Below are 20,533 nucleotides of genomic sequence, written 5' to 3'. Positions count from 1 at the left end.
ATATACACACACACACACACACACACACACATATATATATATATATATATATATATAAACACATAATACATAGAAAATGTTTGCATATACATACTTTTTTTTAATCTTTCAAGAATGATGGATTGGGATTTTCAAAATCATCTCAAATGAGATTATCACATGCTTTTCCTCCTGAAGAATCATATCTATTGTCAGCAGATCTAGGGAAAGTTCCAGATTTTCTCAAATGTGTGTAGGATTGACTTGAAGAAAAATAAATTAGCCTTTGACTCCTTGAAAGTTGAGGTGGCCACAGAACAACATCATTCGACAATAATTGATGGAAAACATGGCCCCCTCCACATCAATGTATGACTCTTCAGTTCCCTCCAGGCCTAATATATCAGGGAAGGGCAGAAATGCTGACACCAAAATCCCTATTTTCAATTCTACTGTTGACCAAAAACCCTACTTTCAACTCTACAGCTGATCCATTGACCAGACATCAGACTTTTCAAGTTATTCACCTCCAATAACCTGTTCCTCTTTCTCTCAGCCACCACTACCAGAATGATGACCACCTGAGTCCTCCAGTAAACTTGTCTATCATTTGTGATTTGCTAACCGAGTAAAACCAGAAATTGTAACCATTTTGCTAACTTTTTTTTTTCTTTTTGTTATTCTTTTCTCTTTTGTGTTCTTCAAATATTGACTGGAAACTTGGGAGTTCTTTGATGGCTGCTTTTAGGAAACTCCAGTATCATTTTCCACCATCTTTTGTGTGGCATATATCCCATCCTTTGGCTAAACTCTGACTTCCCACCATTTTCTGGTATTATCACTTTGCCTTGCCTTTGCTCATGTTTTGGCTTCTTGCACCCTTGCTGTTGCAATTCACCCTCCTTAATTTTACCATCCTGCTCTCCTTTCAGGTTCAGCTAAAATAACATCCCTTCTCCAAAGCTGGAAGGATTTTTCCCCATCCATCCATCTAGCCAGCCATCCTGCCATTCATTCATCCTTCTTTTCTTTCTTTCATCTATCATTCATCTGTCCATCCATCCATCCTACCATTTACCCTGCCAATTTTCTATTCATTATGGAGCAGCTACTATGCATCAATATTAAGCTACTTTTAGGTTGGGGATACAACCTAACCCTGCCTGTTCTATCTGATAGCCATCAGCTACAAATAGTTGCTGAGCACTTAAAATATGACTAGTCAAAGTTGATAGATACTATAAATCTAAAACATACATTGAATATTGAATATCTGGCATGAAAAAAGAAAAGGGAAATATCTTATTAATGATTTTTAATTGATTACACATTTAAATGTAATCTTCTACCAGGCATGATGGCACATGGTTGAAATCCCAAGTACTCAAAATGATAAGGTAGGAGGATAGCAAGTTTGAGACCAACCTTGGTAACTTAGTGAGACCCTGTCTCAAAATAAAAAGGGCTGGAGATGTAACTCAGTGGTAGAACACCCCTGAGTTAATTCCCTAGTACCACATACATACACACACATACGCAAGAAAAGAAAAAAGACAAGAAACAGAATGTGACCTTCTCTTTATATGTGGTTATATGTGATTAAGATTAATATGAATGTATTTTTTCCTTTTTAAATGTCAGTTTATATTATATATTTGGCTTGCATTAGTGGCTTATGTTCTATTTCAATTGGACAGTGCTAGTCTTGAAGGAGGATGTAGAGATAGAGAAGAAAAATTATAAGGACTTTTCATAGGTATGTCCATGAGTGTATGCAGGGTTCAGGAAGGTCTGTTTTTAGTCTAGGAGGCCATGAAAGGAAAGAGGAAAGGAATCAATTTATAATGTGTCATGTATTGTGCTAGGCACTATAAATATCCCCACGCGCTCTGGTTGGCATTTTAATATCTTCACACATTGGCTTGGCTCTTTAAATATCTCGTGCAATCCTTGCAACAGCAATCACCGCAATCTGACCTTGTCTTTCCAGCCTCCCTTATCTAAATCCATTCTCTCTCAGCTAGATTATTTTCTGCAGTATCCAGTCAACTAGTCTCTCCCCCTACCCTCCTTCAGTCCCCCTCTCCACTTTATATCCAGAACGAATCCTTCCAACACACAACAACTCTGAGCATTAAAATTCCCCCACAGTTCCCCACTGTCCTCTGCCTAAAATCTAAATTCTACTTCTATTGCACAGGTATGATCTGGTCTCTCCCTACCTATCTCTTCACTTCCCGATCTCACCATACCTTGACCTTCTCTGAAAGAATTTTCCTCCTGTCTTTGGTTAACTTCTTAATCTTCAGATTTTATTTTCAACATTGCTTTAAGAAGACTTTCTGGGACTTCCTCCCAGACCCTCCCCTCCTCCATTCTGGGTGTGTCTTACTTGTCCTTGGATCTTGCTGTGCTTCTACGATGCAGCATTTAGCATATTATGTTGCTTTCTTGCAAACTTTTTGAATCAGAGGCCTCTACAGGAACCTGCTAAAAGTGCTAGATCTTTCTTCTCCCCAGAAATGAAGAACACATAATAAATTTTATACATAATTTCAGAATCCCTAAAACCTTTCGGGGTTCCATGGACTCCAGACCAAGAACTCTTGTTCTATTAAAATTATTTGCCTATTATTTCCCACTAGACTGCATGCTCTGTGAGGATAGGAATCATGTCAATGTTATTATTGGCATTTCCTCAACACCTGGCAGAGTCTCTGGACACAGAAGATACCTGATAAGTATTTGTCATGGTATGGATTGCTGTAAGGCCTCAGGATTAAGGATTATCAGGTTTAATCCATTCTTTCTTCCTTCTTTCTTTTCTCTTTCTGAGTGCGGAGAATAGAACTTGGCCCTTCCTTCCTTCCTTCCTTCCTTCCTTCCTATCTTTTCTCTTTCTCTCTCTTTCTTTCCCTCTCCTCTCCTCTTCTTTCTTTCTGTCTTGGTGCTAGAGCTAGAACTCAGGTCCTGATGCATACTAAGCACTCACTCTACCACTGAACTACACCACCAACCTCAATTCTTCTAAAATAAGTCAACTCTGTCTTAGCCAGATCCTACATGGTTGATGGAAGATGTTAAATTGATAATTTTCCAGAACCTCTTCTTGTAGGTTTTTTGTTTTTGTTTTTGTTTTTGTTTTCAGAACTCCAGAGCTTAAGTAACCTAAGAAGATTCTGGAGGCTTCCTTCTTTTTCAATTCATTGGAGTCTCTGTTTTTACTATTACTCCTTGTTTCAAGTAATCACTTCTTTAAAAATAAAAAAAAAATTAGTTGTAGTTGGATACAATATCTTTATTTATTTTTACATGGTGCTGAGGATCGAACCCAGTGCCTCACACATGCAAGGCGGGTGCTCTATCACTGAGCTACAGCTATAGCCCTGAAGTAATTGCTTTTGAGCACTGATTTTTCACATTGGTCAGGTAATATTGCCCTGCTTGGATGGTGAGGTGGCTATCACAGTAGTCTAGGCTGCAGGGTCCCACTACTTCCAGGAATCATGCTCAAAGGGGCCCCTATCTACATGTCTCATCACTTTATTACCTTTAGGGAAACAATTCTTCAATTCAAAAACATCACCTTTCTTAACTTTATGGTATGATCTGACATGAATGCCCCTCTGCCCCACCAGGTGTGACAGAGACTTAAAACTCTAAGAAATGCTATGTGAGCTGGGGGTATAACTCAGTGGTGGAGCATTTGTCTAGAATAAGAAAGAAGACCCTGGATTCCATCTCCAGTGCTATTTCCAAATTATTAAAAAGAAAAAGGCGGGGGAGAAAGAAAAAGGAAAAGGAAGAAAAAAAAAGCTAGGCACATAATAGAAGAATGAAGTAAATCAATTTTTTTGTTGTTGTTCTTGTTGTTTTGTTTTGTTTCAGTGCTGGGAATTGTAGCCAGGACCTTCTGTGGGCTAGGCAAGTGCTCTATCACTAAGCTACATCCCTAGCCCAATTTTAGAATCTTATTTCAAGGTAGGGTCACAATAAATTGTACAGGCTAGCCATGAACTTGGGATTCTCCTCCCTCAGCTTCCCGAGTGGCTGGGATTATGGGCATGCACTCCTTGCTGGGCTCAGTCAGCTATAAGAGACAGCAGGGAGGGCTGGGATTGTGGCTCAGCCGTAGAGCGCTCACCTACCATGTGTGAGGCTTTGGGTAGAACCTCAGCAGTTCTATCCTCAGCACCACATAAAAATAAATAAATAAAATAAAGATAATGTGTTCAACTACAACTAAAAATTAAATATTTGTTTTAAAAAAAAGAGAGAGAGAGCAGGGAGTGCAGGCAACTGAGGCATCCTAAGGAGCAATGCCTTACCTAAAAATGAGCAGCAGCTGAGTTAGCAAAACATGGTGCTGCATTTCTAGATCTTCCAGTTTTTTAAGGGAAGCTGGAAATCTGGATTTTCATGGGGCAGCTTTTTTTTCTTTCTTTTTAAAAATAACTTTATTGTGGCATATCTGCACACTTATATAATTCAAAGTGTACAATTCAATGCTCTTTTTTTTTTTTTTTTTTTTTTAGTAAATTTACCAAGTTGTGCAACCATCACCATAAACCAGTTTTAGGGCATTTTCATCACCTCAATTAGATCCATCATGTATATTTACTGTCAATTCCTGTGTTGTCCCTCCTTCATGACCTCAGTTGTTGCCCCAGGCAATTGCCATTCTACTTTCTACTTTCTGTCTTTGTAGCTTTTGCCTTTTATGGGTATCTCATATAGATGGGATGATTCAATATGTAGTCTCTTATGTCTGACTTCTTTCATTGAGCATAATGTTTCCTAAGTCCATCCATGTCAAACACACCCATTGTTTATTCCTTTTTATTGCAGAATGGTACTCTATTGTATGGATCTATCACTTTTGTCTATTAATTCATCTGTTGATAGATACTTAGTTGGTTTCTATCTTCTGGCAATTAAGAATAATGCTGCCCACAAATATTTCTGTGTAAGTCTGTGTCCACATAAATTTTCTTTCTTTTCTTTTTCTTCCTTTCTTTTCTTTTTCTTTTTGATAGATAACTAAGGGTAGAATTGTGGATCACACAGGAAATTCATACTTTTTTATTATTATGGCCAAAAGCAAACAATATGTTTAACTTTTTAAGAAATTGCGTATTTTCAAAAGTGCACCACTTTACATTTTCACTAGTAATAACTGAGGGTTCCAGTTTTTTCTACAGCTTGCCCAACATTTGCTGTTGTCACTTTTTTTGACTGTAATCATTTTTGTGGGTGTGAAATGGGATCTCATCGTGGTTTTGATTTGTACTTCCTTAATGGCTAATGATATTGGATAGTTCTTAATTTTTAAATGTTGGAATTCATTCAAATTTTTTAAAATGCTGCATATCAGTTCTGTACAGATGGAACAAAACAAGTTCATAAGCTGGACCTGCCCTGAGGGAATGAGTTTGGACTTATGACCTAAACCCTGCAAAAACAATGGTGTGTGAACTTTTGCTTTGGGGGGTAAAAGCAACCTAGACTGCCAGGGAAAATGACTATGGAGAAAGATAGGGAGGCTCTCTCACTATTGTGTAATAAACTTATACACTAGAAAAAAGCAATTTCAATTTTTTTTTCATAATGTCACATTTTTCCCCCAGTAAATCATCATTACATATTTGTTGAAGAGGTAATGTTGATACATATTTGTATCTTCTTTTTTAGAGATGAGGGGAAGTAATTTGTCTAAGGTTGAACACTTAGGAAGTGGCAGAGTTGAATTCAAAGCCAGTTCTACCTGATTCTAGATTTTGTGTTATCCTTAACAGAATTGTAGCAGATCCTGGGATGAAGCTACAAGAAGGTGACCCTTCCTGGGATGGATGGTGGATATCAAGGGGCTAGGTGTGGGGAGCAAGGGAGAAAAAGGAAGTAAAGAGCTTTGAAGACTGTTTTCATTGACAGAAAAAGGAAATAGGAGCTAGAGATACACTTGGGGTCCTTTTTAAAATTATTGATATCTCATCAAGACCACTGTTTTGTGTGGTTTAATTCTGGTGAACTTTTGGCCTTCCTCTTCTGATGGTCCACTGAGTTTGTTTAAAAATAATATGAAACCATGGGCATGGTGGCATACAGGGCTACTTGTGTGTGGAAGTTCTAAGCATTCAGAAAACGACTTGGATGCCTGACAAGATTAAGACTTCAGGCCTTATAAATGGAGTCTCAGGTCTTTACTCTAAACACATTTAAAAATTCAGAAGAGGACTATTATCCACATATTTTGTACAGTTAACTTGTCTTCCATGTGCAGACCACATTAAAAAGGACAGAATTCTTAATGGGGGTCAAGTCACAAGACACCTGGGGATGGAGGAAGCTACCCCAGGAGCCAGGTGGGGGTGGGAACCAGATCAGGACAAAGGACAATGCAGATCTTGATTCCACTTCCCAAGGAAGGGCTCTGCACACAGCTGCCTTGGAGCTTTCTCTGAATTCCACCAACATTTCCTTATCACTTCCTGCCTGGTTTGGGTTGTTTTATTCACTTTTCATCAGACTAGAAGTTTCAGAGGCACTTACATCATACATATTTAAATGCACTCATATATTCAATATTAAATAACTACATCTTGCTGCAAATTTTTTTTGAAAAAGCTATTGTCAACTATTTAAAAAATTTTTTTAGTTGTAGATGGACACAATACCTTTATTTGATTTTTATGTGGTGCTGAGGATCAAACCCAATGCCTTCCACATGCGAGGTGAGCACTCTACTACCAAGCTACAACCACAGCCCTCAACTTTCAGTTTTTGTAGGAACAAATAATTTTGTTCTTGTGATTTAAACTTTATTGTAATTGTACACATATAGTTAAGTAAGAATTGTGTTGTTGTTGCCTAGATTCTGCAGACATTTCATTAACTATTTGTTAACTTTGATTTTCCAGTTTCTTTTGCTTTTTTTGGAGTGTCCCAGCCCAGATATTTTTTAGGGCCTTTGGACGGCCCATGGGCCCTAGGCAATATGACAGCCCTACAGGAAACCTGCGAAACCCTCACACCACTCTCAAATAGGAAGCTCTACTTGATAAATGAATGGACGAATGAATGAATAAGGCGAATGAAGTCTTTTTCCCAAGTCTTCTCTCCAAGACCTCATTCTTCTGGAATCTCATTCTTCTGGAATCTCAGCATTGCCTAGAGACTGAACAGGAAGGCCCCTCCCCTCGCTAACACCAAAACTGCGGCAACCGAGGAAGGTGTCCCGGCACTAGGAGATTAGCCGGTAGCACCGGTTTGGGGTCCCAAGTCGCGACAGTGTTTAGCAGTGCACTATGTCTGCAGCGGGGCCCAGGTAGGGCCCTGGCGCATGAGCGGAGCTGCACCCCTCCCCCACTGCAGGTGAGCCGCAGAGCCTCGGCCCCCACCCCCCGCGCCGCCCTGGGGTGACGTCAGGCCTCAGGACCGCGCTGGGGCCCCGCCCCTGTCGGCAGTACCCCGGGCCAGGACTCCGCAGTGAAAGCTGGTTCTGCCGCGGGACACAAGGCTTCGTTAATCCCAGGGGGTGGCCAGGTGCTCCAGTGGGCTACAGCGGCCTCCCGACTCTTCCTGTAGTCGGAGCTGGGGGGCCCCTGCTGCAGCGCACCTGCCTCACGGTGTGCACAGTCCTGGCCGGCGATGCGCGCCGGCTCCAACCCGGTCAGACCTCGCTGCCTTGCGGGATAGCTAAGCGCCCAGCCAGCCTCAGCTGTCCATCTCCACCCGAGCCAGCCAATCGCCCGCCACTGCCCCGACCGCACCTCCCGGAATTTTTGACGGGCATGAGGGCTAGCCTATGAGATTGGGGCTCTGGGGGCCTGGGCCGGGAGCGGGAGCCAATGAGCATCAGTCCAGGTGGGTGGAGGGAGCCGGACTCGGGAAGGTAGCTTCGTTCGGGTTGCTAACGTCTTCTCTAGGAGATGGGCGCGCAAACGGACCAGTGGGTCTGGGGGCGGCGGTGATGGGCGTGGAGATGGCCCAATGAGGGTGGGAGTGGGTGGGGCAGCCGCTAGCAGCAGTGCTAAAGGAGCCCGGCGGAGGCAGCGGTGGGTTTGGGACTGAGGCGCCGGATCTGTGGTCGCGGCTGGGGACGTGCGCCGGCGCCACCATCTTCGGCTGAAGGTGAGAGGTACGGCTGTCCGGGTCCGAGTGCGGCAGTCCGGGGCAGGTTTTTTGGGGGCAGAGAAGGATTCCGGGCTGGGAGGACCGGGCGGCTTTGGAGCACAGGGACCAAGCCAAAGCGGGAGCTGGGGAAAGCAGAAGGGGATCTAGGCGGGAGGGTTTATGCTGAGGAGACCTTCGATTCGTGTGAGCAAGGACCTGGGCAGAGAGTGGGTAAGAGGACCCCAGTAGGTGAAGATGGAGAGACCCCTGGAGGGTCGGGGAATGAGGTCCTCGAGAGAGAGATCCTTGCAGGGATCTGGGCCGGGGTGTACGGGAAGGCGACCCCTGGGGGACTGAGGATGGAGATTTGGGGGCGGGGATGTGGGGGCCAGGTCCTCAGTGTGTGGGGTCCCTGGCGGTGTGGAGTTGGGGTTCTAGTTCCCTGGCGGGGGTCCCGGTATGCCCTGCTGGTCTGTGTCTACCTCCTAGGAGAGGACCGTGCCCTGCTGTGGCGTGATCGTGGTGGCCAGGTTGCGCTGGACAGGAAGGACCCCTGGGTGGGTTAGGCCGGGCCGGGCTCCCAGGGCGCGGTAGAAGAGTTCGCCGAGGGCTCAGAAGGCTAGCGCCGGCCCCGTGGGGTGCAGGAACCGGAGCTAGAGGCTTTGCGGAGCCTGGAGAGCGCGCGGCGGGTGTGGAGCTCCCGAGCCGGCTGCGGTCGCGGGGAGGGTCGCACTCTGCGGGCGCTGGGAAAGGAGAAGGGGAGGCGGCGGCATGCCGCGCGCTCCGTGGACCGCCAGGGCTGGGGGTGGACGCCCGGCGAGGCCCGCGCGGTTTGGGGGGGCGAGGCGGGAAATGTGGCGGGGGCGCGCTGCAGCAGGGCGGCCGGGGGGAGGGTCAGCCCTTGCCTCGGGATCCCTTTATTGTGTAAGTGATCTGGGAATGGCTCGCCTCAGAGTCTCTTCCTTGTCTTCTGCAGTTGGGGGGTCACACCCTGATCCCCTAAAAATCAGGCTAGAAATAGGTCGTAGGGAAGTTGAAGCTGCCGAGTCGGTCCTAGCATTGGCCGGGGCTTTGTGGGCCTGTGGTGGGCGGATGCGGCCCGGAGACCCGGGAGGCCCCCAGCCAGGCCTGCCTGAACTGGGGCCTTAGGAAAGAGGTTGGCGACTCCGCGGGTCTGACCCCGGCTGGTGAGGTCTGGGTAACGTGGCCTCTGCCTACGACCGTTATCTCTGTGTCTTAGGGCCTCTGCAGCTCCCTTCAAGATCACTGCGGTGGATGGAAGGGGGTGGGGTGGACTGGGGTGGGGTAGGGGAAAGCAGGCGGGGTAGATCCAGGCTGCAGATGAAACAAAGACTGCTGTTTTCGCAGAATAATATAATACTAAATATAATACTTTGGCTTTGCTGAGATTTTGGTGTTTTTTTTTAGCATTGAAACTGAGGATTCCTTGAGTCCGGTTTAATTATTCTGGATAGTATCTCACTCTGGAAAACTTTATAATCTGTTCATTGTTTTATCTCCATCAATCTGCCTCTATTAATTATTCTTGGAGTCCCATGCTTTTGATGTTTTTAGTATGCCCTGTCTGTCCCTGGTTCTGGAAAAGTGGCCATTTTATGCATCTCCTCACTTCTGCATCTTAAATTCAGTTCTTCCCTGTCCTTATCGAGAGAAAGCAGATGGTATAATTGTGTGATATAGCACAAGCTTTTTGCAGCAAAAAAGATGTGGCCTGGGAGAGCCTGGCTGTTTGGGCTCTTTAGGGAAATCATTACAATGAAGAGACTGAATGGAAGGTGAGATGGAGGAAAATTTGAAGGGCACATTGTAGGGTGGAAGACTGTATGCTTCACTGGTATATGTACTTTATTATCATATATGAGGAATTAAAATTCCTGGTTTTGGATCAAAGGTTTGGAAATATTTAGCACAGTATAACAGTATTAATTGGCAGATGGTCCAGGCCATAAATAGCAATAGTGGTCTTTTGCCTTTAGTGTGGGATCATTTGTTTAAGCAGAGTTTTGATAAATTAACAGACTTGCACAATTCTGTAATGTAAGTGACCTCAGTGGTAGCTAGCATTACACAAATTGGGGCAGTTCTGTTTTAATTGTCTGTTGTTTTACAAGGATGCTCTATCCTGGATAACTTATCCTTTTTTTTTTTTTTTTTTTTGCTTTTCCCTAAGCAAGATATTCAAAAAATTGAATTGTTTTCCTCTGAATTATTTTCTACTATAGAAGGGATGCTGGGGGGCAGTTGAGAAGTTAGCTGGGTGGCCTTTCTTTGAAAGTAAAATATGGCTTGGGTGGATGGAGCCCCAGGGGTGTGTATGTGTCTAAAACCAGTTTTGGTGATGGGAACTATGGTTCTGTTGTTCCCTGATAATATGTACAGTATTATTTAATTCATTCACAGATAAATGACTTAGTTATAATTAAGCAGTTAGTTCAAATGACTCTAAGATAAACCTCCAGATTATCTTCATGTTTGCTGAAAAGGTGCCTGTTTATTCCTTTTCCCCCTAAATATGGGCATTTTTTTCTATAAAATATGAAACCTTGGTCAGATTGTGCTAGTCGGTTCACTGACTAAGCCTGTAGTTTTCAAGTCATAATTGGTAGGATTTTTTTTTTTTTGATAGACTGGTATCAAAAAAAATACTACATGCCCTTCACAATTTCCTCCCTCTTACCTTCCGTCACTGTAGTCTGAATGCTGGACCTGAACTCTGGACTTCATCCCAACCCTGTTACTTGTAAGGTGTGTGACCTTGCACCAGTTATTGGCTTTCTCTGTACCTCACATTCCTCATCTGTGAAATGGAGATTTTAATGGCCCTTACCCCATAGCACTGTTGTGAAGATTAACAGTTGATATATGTAAAGTACTTAGAATAGTGCCTGGACATAATAAGGGATATATAATTTAGGATATATGTGGAATAAACTATTTTAAAAATTGTGGTATGGGGGCTGGGGTTGTGGCTCAGTGGTTGAGTGCTTGCCTAGCTTGCGTGAGGCACTGGGTTCAATCCTCAGCACCACATAAAAACAAAATAAAGGTATTGTGTCCATCTACAAATAATAATAATAAAAAAAACTGTGGCATGAACCTTTCAACAAGACAAAACATTTGGGGGTGGTACATTGTTAAATACCAGTATTATTCAGATTCGGTACCAGATGTACAGTGGAGTGAAAAAACATAACATATTTGGCAGTCACAAGTGAAGAGTTAAACCGAACAAAATATCTTCAGTAGCCTCATGAACTCTGCAGTTAAACAACAATATGAGGACCTACTACCTGCTAGGCCCTTTGGTGCAATGCAACGCAGGACAAGGACACTTGCCAGAAGAACAGTACAAAATGTTAGGAGAAGGAGAGGATTAAATTGCCAGATTGACCTGAAAAGAACTTCTGAAAGGGTAGCATTTGGGTCAGGAGTGGAAGGAATAGTAGGTTTGTGATTGTGGAGAAGTTGAAGCTCACTGTGAGGGTGGGGGCCTATCATGGAAGGTTGATCAATATGTATAGAGACCTTATTGTGTACAAGGGGCTAGGCTCAGAGCTTAGGATTCAGCAAGGAACAGGTGACCATCCCCACAGTGTTCAGTTGTAGAAAAAGCTGGGGGGAAAAAGCAAAGTAATTTGTAATCCTACTGTGCAGTAAAAAACTCAAAAGAACATTTATTCCACTAAAAAAAAAAAAAAGATGTGTATATGTAATTTACATATTTGTGAACTTTTGGGGATCTATTGATTTTTTTTCTTATTAAATTATAAGCATTTTTATACCTAGAAAAAGTACTGATAAGTTTTAACTGTCCCAATTTGATAACTTAATCTAATTCGTTTTTCTAGACCTGCCCTAGAAATGACCTGTTCTAGAAATGACCTGTAAAGTTATTCTAATTTATAGCTACCTACAATTTAAGCATGTAATTATATACCCAAGGTAAATCAAAGCAATGTGTGCATGCTTACTGTCAGCAAGATGGTTTCCTAAGTGCCATATAGAATATACAGTTAATACTGAACAAGAATAATGAGTAACTTATTATCATACTTTGTTGTAGTTGGATATGTTTTCTTTTAGTAGATTCTGTGCTTCCAAAAGATAGAGTGTTGTGTTCTATTACTTGTCTTCAAATTCATCTAGGATGATTCCCATGCCTTCCTTTTTACCAGTATGCAGTGTTTAAGTTGGAACGATTTGTTAATAGTCATGAGTCCAGTCCCTAGGGGTAATGGGAGTAATGGGGTTTTTTTTTTTTTTTTTCCTTTTACAGCAGGGGTTCAGTTCACCACTGAGCTACATCCCCAGTCCTTTTTCATATTTTATTTTGAGATAGGGTCTTGTTAAGTTGTTGGCTGACCTCAAACACAGCGATTGTTTTGCCTCAGCCTCCCGAGTTGCTGGGATTGCAGATGTACTCCTGCCCCCAGCATTAATGGGCTTTTGAAACCATTCTTCATGATGTACATGTACCCATGGATATTTTTTGTGCTGTCCTCTCCCCATGTGACACGTGGATGCCTAGGAAGGCAAATATAAATTTAGTTATACAACATGTAAGCAATTTTATTTGTAGAAATCCAAACATGAATCACATGTTTTGTAATATTTAGGGAAGGGTTCACTTTGTTTTGTGATTTTTGTTTTATCCATGTCTTAACCTTTAAAATATTAGCACATTCTCTAAATCATGTTATGAATGAGTCTAGAACATTGGGGTTTTTTTTTGTTGTTGTTGTTGTTCGTTTGTTGGTATAAGAGATTGATCTCAGGGGCACTCCGCCACTGAGCCACATCCCCAGACCTATTTTGTGTTTTATTTAGAGACAGGGTGTCACTGAGTTGCTTAGCATCTCGCTGTTATTGAGCTGGCTTTGAACCTGAGATCCTCCTGTCTCAGCCTCTGGAACCACTGGGATTACAGGCATGCATCACTGTGCCCAGCTTTAGAACATTGGTTTTTAACCTGCCTTTCTACCCTGGTCTACCTGATAGTAACAGTGACCCACTATGACAGCCAGAAAACTAGAGCAATGGTTATCAAGTGTGTCTCTCCCATGACAGGCAGCGTCAGCATCTTCTGAATGCAGATTCTTGGACTTTATCTCATATCTACTGAATCAGAAACTCTGGGGATGGACCCAAGAGAGAAAGGAAGAGAAGAGAGTATGGAGAGAGAGAGAGAGAGAGAGAGAGAGAGAGTGTGTGCGCGCGCACGCGAGCGCTGGAGATTGAACCACCCAAGTCTTCTTGTATGTTAGGCAAATGTGCTATTGAGCCACATCCGAGCCTTAATCTGTGTGTGTTAAGAAGACTTCCTGATGCTGTTGATGCATTCCAAAGTTTGAGACTCATTATTAATAGGGTATGGGCATTTTTAATGCATTACATTGTAACAAATTTTTGAAGAATCATAGCTAATTGATAAATAATAATGAATTATCATTAGGGGTTAAATGGCTAGTACCTATAACCCATTGTCAGTGATTCATTCTTAAGGATATAGCAATCCTTTGAGAATCTAAAGAAAGTTATGGATGTCTTAAGACAACATACTGTGTACACCCTAAGTGTATATCATGTTTTTACCCGAATTTCTGTGATTTCACAGAACTTGAAATTCATCTATCGAGTTAACGTTAAGAACTTTTTAGGAACTTTGGACAACCTTATGATTTTCCTTGCAACCTGTAAAGGATGCCTTGTATTGATCCTCTTGCCTGCAAAGAGCCCCCAACATTTCTGGAGGGCAGGGTGGGGGGAAAATTGACGGGATTTGTGAGTCCATACTGTGTTTGAGTTAGATGGAACCATGGAAATCGTACCTGTGAAGTTTGTAATAACCTGGAATTTGTGGAGTAATGGCAAAAAATGTTCAGGATAGTATCAGATTCTAAAAAGATGCTGTCGGGCAGGAATAGCAAGTGACGTCAGAAAGGCTAATGATAAGGACTTAAAATGCTGTCATTTGATCCAAAAAGTCAATTGCACAAATAGAGGAAAATATATAGCAATAGCAATATAACGTGTGTGGAGTTCTCCTGGTAGCTTCTTATGAGCCAGATCTCCATAGGTGCTAAAGAAACCAATTGGTTAGGTCTCGAGCTATATTAATTGGCAAAGTCACAGAACCAGTCCTTTCCTCGGTGTGGCTGAAGTTGTGAATGATTCTTTCTTTCTTCTGCATTGATCAGATTGTATCTGGAATGTTATGTTTGCTTCTGGGACACACTCCATAAAGGGAAGACACGGACACATTGGAGTCTGTCTAGAGATAACAGATCAAGGAAGGAGTCTTTTCCCTGCCCCCACCCCTTTTTTGTGGTCCTGGGGAATCCAGGGATACTCTACCACTGAGCTGCATCCCCTACCCTTTTTATTTTTATTTTGAGGCAGGGTCTTGCTAAGCTACCCAGTCTGGCCTTGAACTTGAGATCCTCCTGCCTCAGCATCCCCACTAGATTACGCACCTACACCCTGCTAGCAGGAGTCTTGATGAATGATGCAATGCTAAGGCCAACAAGGAGGAGTGGGAGCAGCTGCAGGATGGGAGTGGAGATCTGGATAGCTGTCAACACCACATACTTGAAAGGCCATTGAGAGAAGCCAGAAGTTTCACTTCTCTTCTTTGGCTCCGTTTAATCACTCTAAGACCACATGGGGCCAATAGGAAAGCTATAGGGGGATTGATCTGGGTTATTTCTAAAGAAGAGCTTTGAGTTGCTTGAAGATGGACTGGGAGGCATGCTGTGTCTGATTGCTTCTCACTAGCATCATCCTGTGTTTTTGTAGCTATATCCTTGTGGTCCCACTAATTCCAGTACCACTCCAAGGACCTTTTATTATGCATTTGTTTTCTTTTTCTTTTTTCTCCTTTCCCAACTTAACTCCCTGTTTAATTTGTGGTGAGGGTGAAAGAGGAGTTGGAGAAAAAAAAGGTCATCCTGGAACTTTGCTTTTTTCTTTTGCCTGCTTTTCAGCCCTTGGTAACTGAGGGCAGATCTTGAGTGGTCGTCAGACAACCAGAGGCATAATTAGTGGTCACCTCTGAAATTTACCTTGGAAACACAGTTAGTATGGCTGTGAAGAGGAATCCCCCAGCTCCTGAACTCAGAGTTTACGGTTCATGTTTACTTAAAGTTTTGTTTAAAAAAAAATTTGTAAATTATATTACATTTTGTAAACATCTAATTTTGCCCTTCTCTTCTTCTCTTAGGGGCAATTGCTCTTGGATCCTTCTGTTTACAATGGCACAGAGAACTGGACTGGAGGATCCAGAGAGGTATCTCTTTGTGGACAGGGCTGTCATCTACAACCCTGCCACTCAAGCTGATTGGACAGCTAAGAAGCTAGTGTGGATTCCATCTGAACGCCATGGATTTGAGGCAGCTAGTATCAAAGAAGAACGGGGAGATGAAGTTATGGTGGAGTTGGCAGAGAATGGGAAAAAGGCAATGGTCAACAAAGATGACATCCAGAAGATGAACCCACCGAAGTTTTCCAAGGTGGAGGATATGGCGGAATTGACATGCTTGAATGAAGCTTCTGTTTTACATAATCTGAAGGACCGCTACTATTCAGGACTTATCTACGTGAGTATTTCTTCCAAATAATCAAGGGAAGTGGTGACTGGGGATTAATGTGAACTACCCATCTTGTCATAATCAAAGGAAAATGAGGAATGCTCTGTTTTAGCATTACTATCGTATTAAATATAAAAAGATTGTCTCCTTCTTGTTCAAGTCTTGCTTTCCTTTAAACTTAACATGCTAAATTTAAATAATCCAATCTGCAATTAGGTATGATAAAATGTTGTTTGAAGACTTTTACAGTGGTGCTCTGAAGCACAGTATGATAAGAGAGAGCATGTGGCAGAAAGACCAGGTAAAGAGAGTGCATTCAACAGAAGAGTGGAAAATCGAGTGTCTGTCCAGGAGGATTAGTGTGAAGGGACAGCAAGTTTACAGATTTTAGTGAAAAGCAAGAATAGCTTCATTTGGGTACTGGGAAGTAGGAAAGATGAATGTTGAGGTGTTTGGTTTTTTTTTTTTTTTTTTTTTTTAATTTTTTTAAAGTTGTTGATGGATCTTTTGTTTTATTTATTTATATATGGTGCTGAGGATCGAACCCAGGGGTTCACAAGCATTCTACCACTGAGCCACAACTCCAGCCCAATGCTGAGTTGTTTTTTTTTTTTTTTTTGTGGTAGAACCCAGGACCCTGTGCATGCAAGGCAAGCACTCTACCAACTAAGCTATATCCCTAGCCCCCCAGTGTTGAGGTTTTTAAGAGGAAATCATCTAGGGTGAGATTGAGCCTGGGATTGTCTTGTGGTTGTCCTGTGGTTAACAGTTGACATGTCTATTACGGTCATTGACTATGTGTGTTAGTCAGATTTCTATCACTGTGACAAAATACCTGAGCTAAGTCAATTTAAAAAGAGGAAGAATTTATTTGGGCTCACAGTTTCAAAAGTTTCAACCTGTGATCATTTGGCCCCAGCTTTGGGCTTACGTTGTCATAGTATATCATGTTGGGAGTATGAGGTGGAAGAGGCCTATTCACCTCATGACATGGGGGAATCAAAGAGAAAAAGAGAAGAGGGGACAAGGTCTCAATATCTCCTTCAAGAGCCACCACCAATGACATAACTTCCTTCTGCTAGCCCCGCCCCCATCCTAAAGACTTCACTGCCTCCCAGTAGCATCATGGGCTGGGGACCAAGCCTCCAATACATGGGCCCTTGGGAGACATTCAAGATCTAAAGTATAGCACCATGTCCCTGACTGTAGAAATTATTAAAAAATAATAAGGGATAAAGAAGAGAGGGAAAATGAAGCCAGATCCTGAAAAGAATCTAGAATAACAAAATAGGCCTGAGGGAATGGTAGACAGATGTGGCAGTGATTTGCAGAAGGTGGTATGGATTGGATTTAGAATGAAGAGAAGTAGAGAGAAGAAATGGGTAATGATCTGAAATTGGAAAAGGTTAGTTGGATTTTAGGCAAGGAGCATACTACTGATGCTCATGAGTAATTCAAAACTTCACTTAATCAGAACTAGTGTTCCCATAGAATTTAGCGTATTTAAGGAATATTTTAAGTGCCTAATACGTTGTAGGTTCTTGGGTAGAGCAGTGAACAAGATATATTCTGTGAAGAACTGAAATATAGGATAGGATCAGGAGGAGAATGGCTTCCCACAGTAGGTCAGTGAGGGGCTCTTTGACAAGTCTGACCAATAGAGGGAGCCAGACAGGGGCAAAGAATAGCTGGCTCATGACCTTTGAGGGAGGGTTTCCATCAAGCCAGACTGGCTTCCTTATTTATTTATTTCCCTTACGAGGTAGGATGCAAAATAAAGACAGGAAGAGGCAGCAGGGCTGGAAAAGTGGTTTGAGGAGAGTGGGAAAATCTTGGAAATGAGGGAAGGCCAAGGATAAGAAAACAACTGGAGAACAACACTGAGAATCAAGCTGAGACTGAATATCAGTGAAGAAGGAGATCACATTTGTGTCTGGCTGTGTGATTTTGCTCCAGGCAGGGGAACTTGTGTCTCCATTGCCAGCACACAGAGAGGTAACTCTTCTGATTGTCTTTGGCGGAATGGAAGTCTGGGTAGGAGGGGGCTGATGATCAAGGGCTGGAGTTTGGAAGACAGGGTTCTTGGGAGTCGGGGAGTGAGAGGTCTTGAAAATTTAAGAGATTGTGGTCAGATGATAATATGAACATGAGACTTAGGAGCAGGATCAGTTTGAGATGCAGTCCTGTGTGCTATGGCTTATGCAGGGCTGGAAAGGTGATGCCCCACCCGAGTAGTGGAGGAGCACAGTGTGGAAGGGAGCTGGGCTGTTTTCTGCCAGCCTTCACCTGATTCCTCACACTGGGCATTGTAGGTAGCTGCACACGGGAGAAAGAGGGAGATAGATGGAAAAAGGAAGAGATTGTGATCATGAAACACAAGAGAATGAAAGAAAAGATGGTGTGCTCCTCATGATAATTCGGAGATCTGGAAAGCAGGACTTTATTGAGTTGGTTTAATTTTTTTTTTTTATCCCACACACCCCCAAGTTCAACTTGACTGAATTTATGAATTTCTTTTCAAAGCATGGCCCCCTTGGGCTGTGCAAGAGAATTCTTGAGTTTTTCTCAAAGTAGGACAGTCCCAGCAGAGATGGGGTTTGGGAGGATCAGGTCTCCAATCAGATGGGTGCAAAAAGGTTCCCGGTAGTGGGAGCACTTGACTCTGACTAAAGTCTTATGAAGAGAGGGGCCAGGAAGAGTGGCCACTGCTGATGGCAATGCATTTGTTTTGGGCTTTGCAATTAACTGGTCAGTTGAATGGATAGGTTGAGGTGCCATGATGCAGACACTACAATTACTTGCACAGGAACATTTTTTTGGACATATTTTTATAAAGATGATATCACGTAGCTTCAAACAAGTTAGGTTGATAGGTGGTTTAGATATGTTCTCTCCTTATATTTTATGTGGATTATTCTCCCTGACCTCCAGATTTTCAGCTCATTAATTTTTATCCTCCTTCCTAATAAAACAGTTTAAACCTATAAACTTCTCTAATACTGTTTCAGCTCACAAGGTTTGCTATGCAGTATTTTTACTACCGAAGTATTTTCTAATTTTTATTGTGATTTCTTCTTCAACCTATGGACCATTTAAAAGTGTACTTTTAGTATTTCCAAGTGTTTTAGTTATTTTTTTACTATTGATTTTTTTTAATATTTATTTTTTAGGTGTAGATGGACACAACACAATGCCTTTATTTTTTTTATGTGGTGCTGAGGATCGAACCCGGGTCCTGCCTCTGCTAGGCGAGCGTTCTACCGCTGAGCCATAATCCCAGCCCCTACTATTGATTTTTAAAGTAATTTCCCCACAAAGAATGCCTTTTTTGGTTGTTGTTGAGACTTGCTTTGTATAGTATATTGTCAATTTTTGTGAGTGTTGCATGAGTTTGCAAAGAATGTGTATTCTGTTATTGTTGGTTGTAAGGTCCCACATAGATTAAGCTTTTCAGTTGTTTAACCTTGTATAGCCTCCCTAATTTTTGTCTGCTTCATCTATCAGTCTATATCTACTGAGAGAAGAGTGTTAAAATCTCCCAGTGTTTTATCAACTAATTATATATCTCTAAACAATATAGTGTATTTTTGCCTTTTTTCAAACTTTAGTGTATATGGATATCATAGTATGTAGTCTTTTGTGGGTTTTTCTTGTTTTTATTTTCTTAGCATTGCATTTCTAAGATTCATCCATATTGTTTGCCTTGTTGTAATTCAATAACTTTCAAAGTATGGTCTGGGGACTCCCTAGGGTTTTCCTAAAACCTTTTCAGGGCATCTGAGAGGTCAAAACTATTTTCATAATAATATGAAGATGTTATTTGCCCTTTTCATTATGGATATTTGTACTGGTGGTCCCCAAGCTAGATGAATAAAGCTCTGACACCTTATGAATAAAGGCAGTGCCCCCAAGCTGTCCTCGTAATCATCTTATTGGTCACTGCACTTTATTGGCAGTTAAAAAAAAAACCAAAAAACAAAAATCAAAAAACACAGTTTCACTCAAGAATATCCTTTAACACAGGAAAAAAATATTGATTTTTATTAAATAGCAGCCCTTGAGCAGGCATCCTCTTAGTGTCTGTGTAAGGAAATGGTGAATATACACAAGCACTTCTGCTACATATGGACTTGTGCCTTGAAGGAAAGAACCACATGTGTGGTTCTTTGAGTTGCAAGCTAAACTTGCTACTTTTTTTCACAGAACACCATTTCTATTTGATAGACTGACCTATTGATGAACTAGTTCCTTGCTTAGAGGTATTTGGCAGATATTTTCTTGAAAATAAACAACGTGAGCCGGGTGGTGGCGCATGCCTGTAATCCCTGTGGCTCTGGAGGCTGAGGCAGGAGGATTGAGAATTCAAAACCAGCCTCAGCAAAACTGAAATGCTAAGCAACTCAGTGAGACCCTGTCTCTAAATAAAATACAAAAAAAAATAGGGTTGGAGATGTGGCTCAGTGGTTGAGTGCCCCTGGGTTCAATTCCTTGTGCCAAAACCCCCCACTCCCACACCCCACAAAAAAACCCCAAAAACCAAAAACAAAGTGAGCCTGTCACTTCAAAGGAAACAACTATATTTGTCAATGGTAAAATTTGACTTTTTATGTGAAAATTAGAATTATAGGAAACTTGAATCTAACTTCATGAACTTGACAGCTTTTCAATACCTAAAAAGCTTTTTGATGTGATGATAATGAAAATGATTTTGTCTTCTTTTTTGTTTGTCATATAGTGAAATATCATCATCTGGAAGACTTGGATAATTCAGTTAGCCAATGTTTTCCAAATGAGGTATACATGATGTTACAGAATCGTGGGTGGGTAAGAGATTA

The 20,533-nt window shown here is 42.0% G+C and overlaps 1 protein-coding gene across 3 annotated transcripts in view; it reads left to right on the top strand.

Annotated features, from left to right (window-relative positions):
- Positions 1 to 8,002: 8,002 nt before the first annotated feature.
- The window catches only part of Myh10 (myosin heavy chain 10), a 137,607-nt gene continuing 125,076 nt past the window's right edge, over positions 8,003 to 20,533 (top strand). For 2 of the 3 annotated variants that reach the window (XM_076871769.1, XM_076871767.1), the window contains exons 1-2: positions 8,003 to 8,109; positions 15,332 to 15,707. In XM_076871769.1, the coding sequence (XP_076727884.1) occupies positions 15,363 to 15,707 (345 nt within the window). In that variant the 5' untranslated portion in view covers positions 8,003 to 8,109; positions 15,332 to 15,362. Of the gene's footprint in view, positions 8,117 to 15,331; positions 15,708 to 20,533 lie in introns of all 3 variants that reach the window. The other variant, XM_076871768.1, reaches the window with a different exon arrangement.

Source organism: Callospermophilus lateralis, chromosome 11 (assembly GCF_048772815.1).
Source record: "Callospermophilus lateralis isolate mCalLat2 chromosome 11, mCalLat2.hap1, whole genome shotgun sequence".
In the NCBI taxonomy this organism is placed as follows: domain Eukaryota; kingdom Metazoa; phylum Chordata; class Mammalia; order Rodentia; family Sciuridae; genus Callospermophilus; species Callospermophilus lateralis.
The sequence above is the reverse complement of the archived record's forward strand: the minus strand, read 5'-3'. Positions and strand labels throughout refer to the sequence as shown.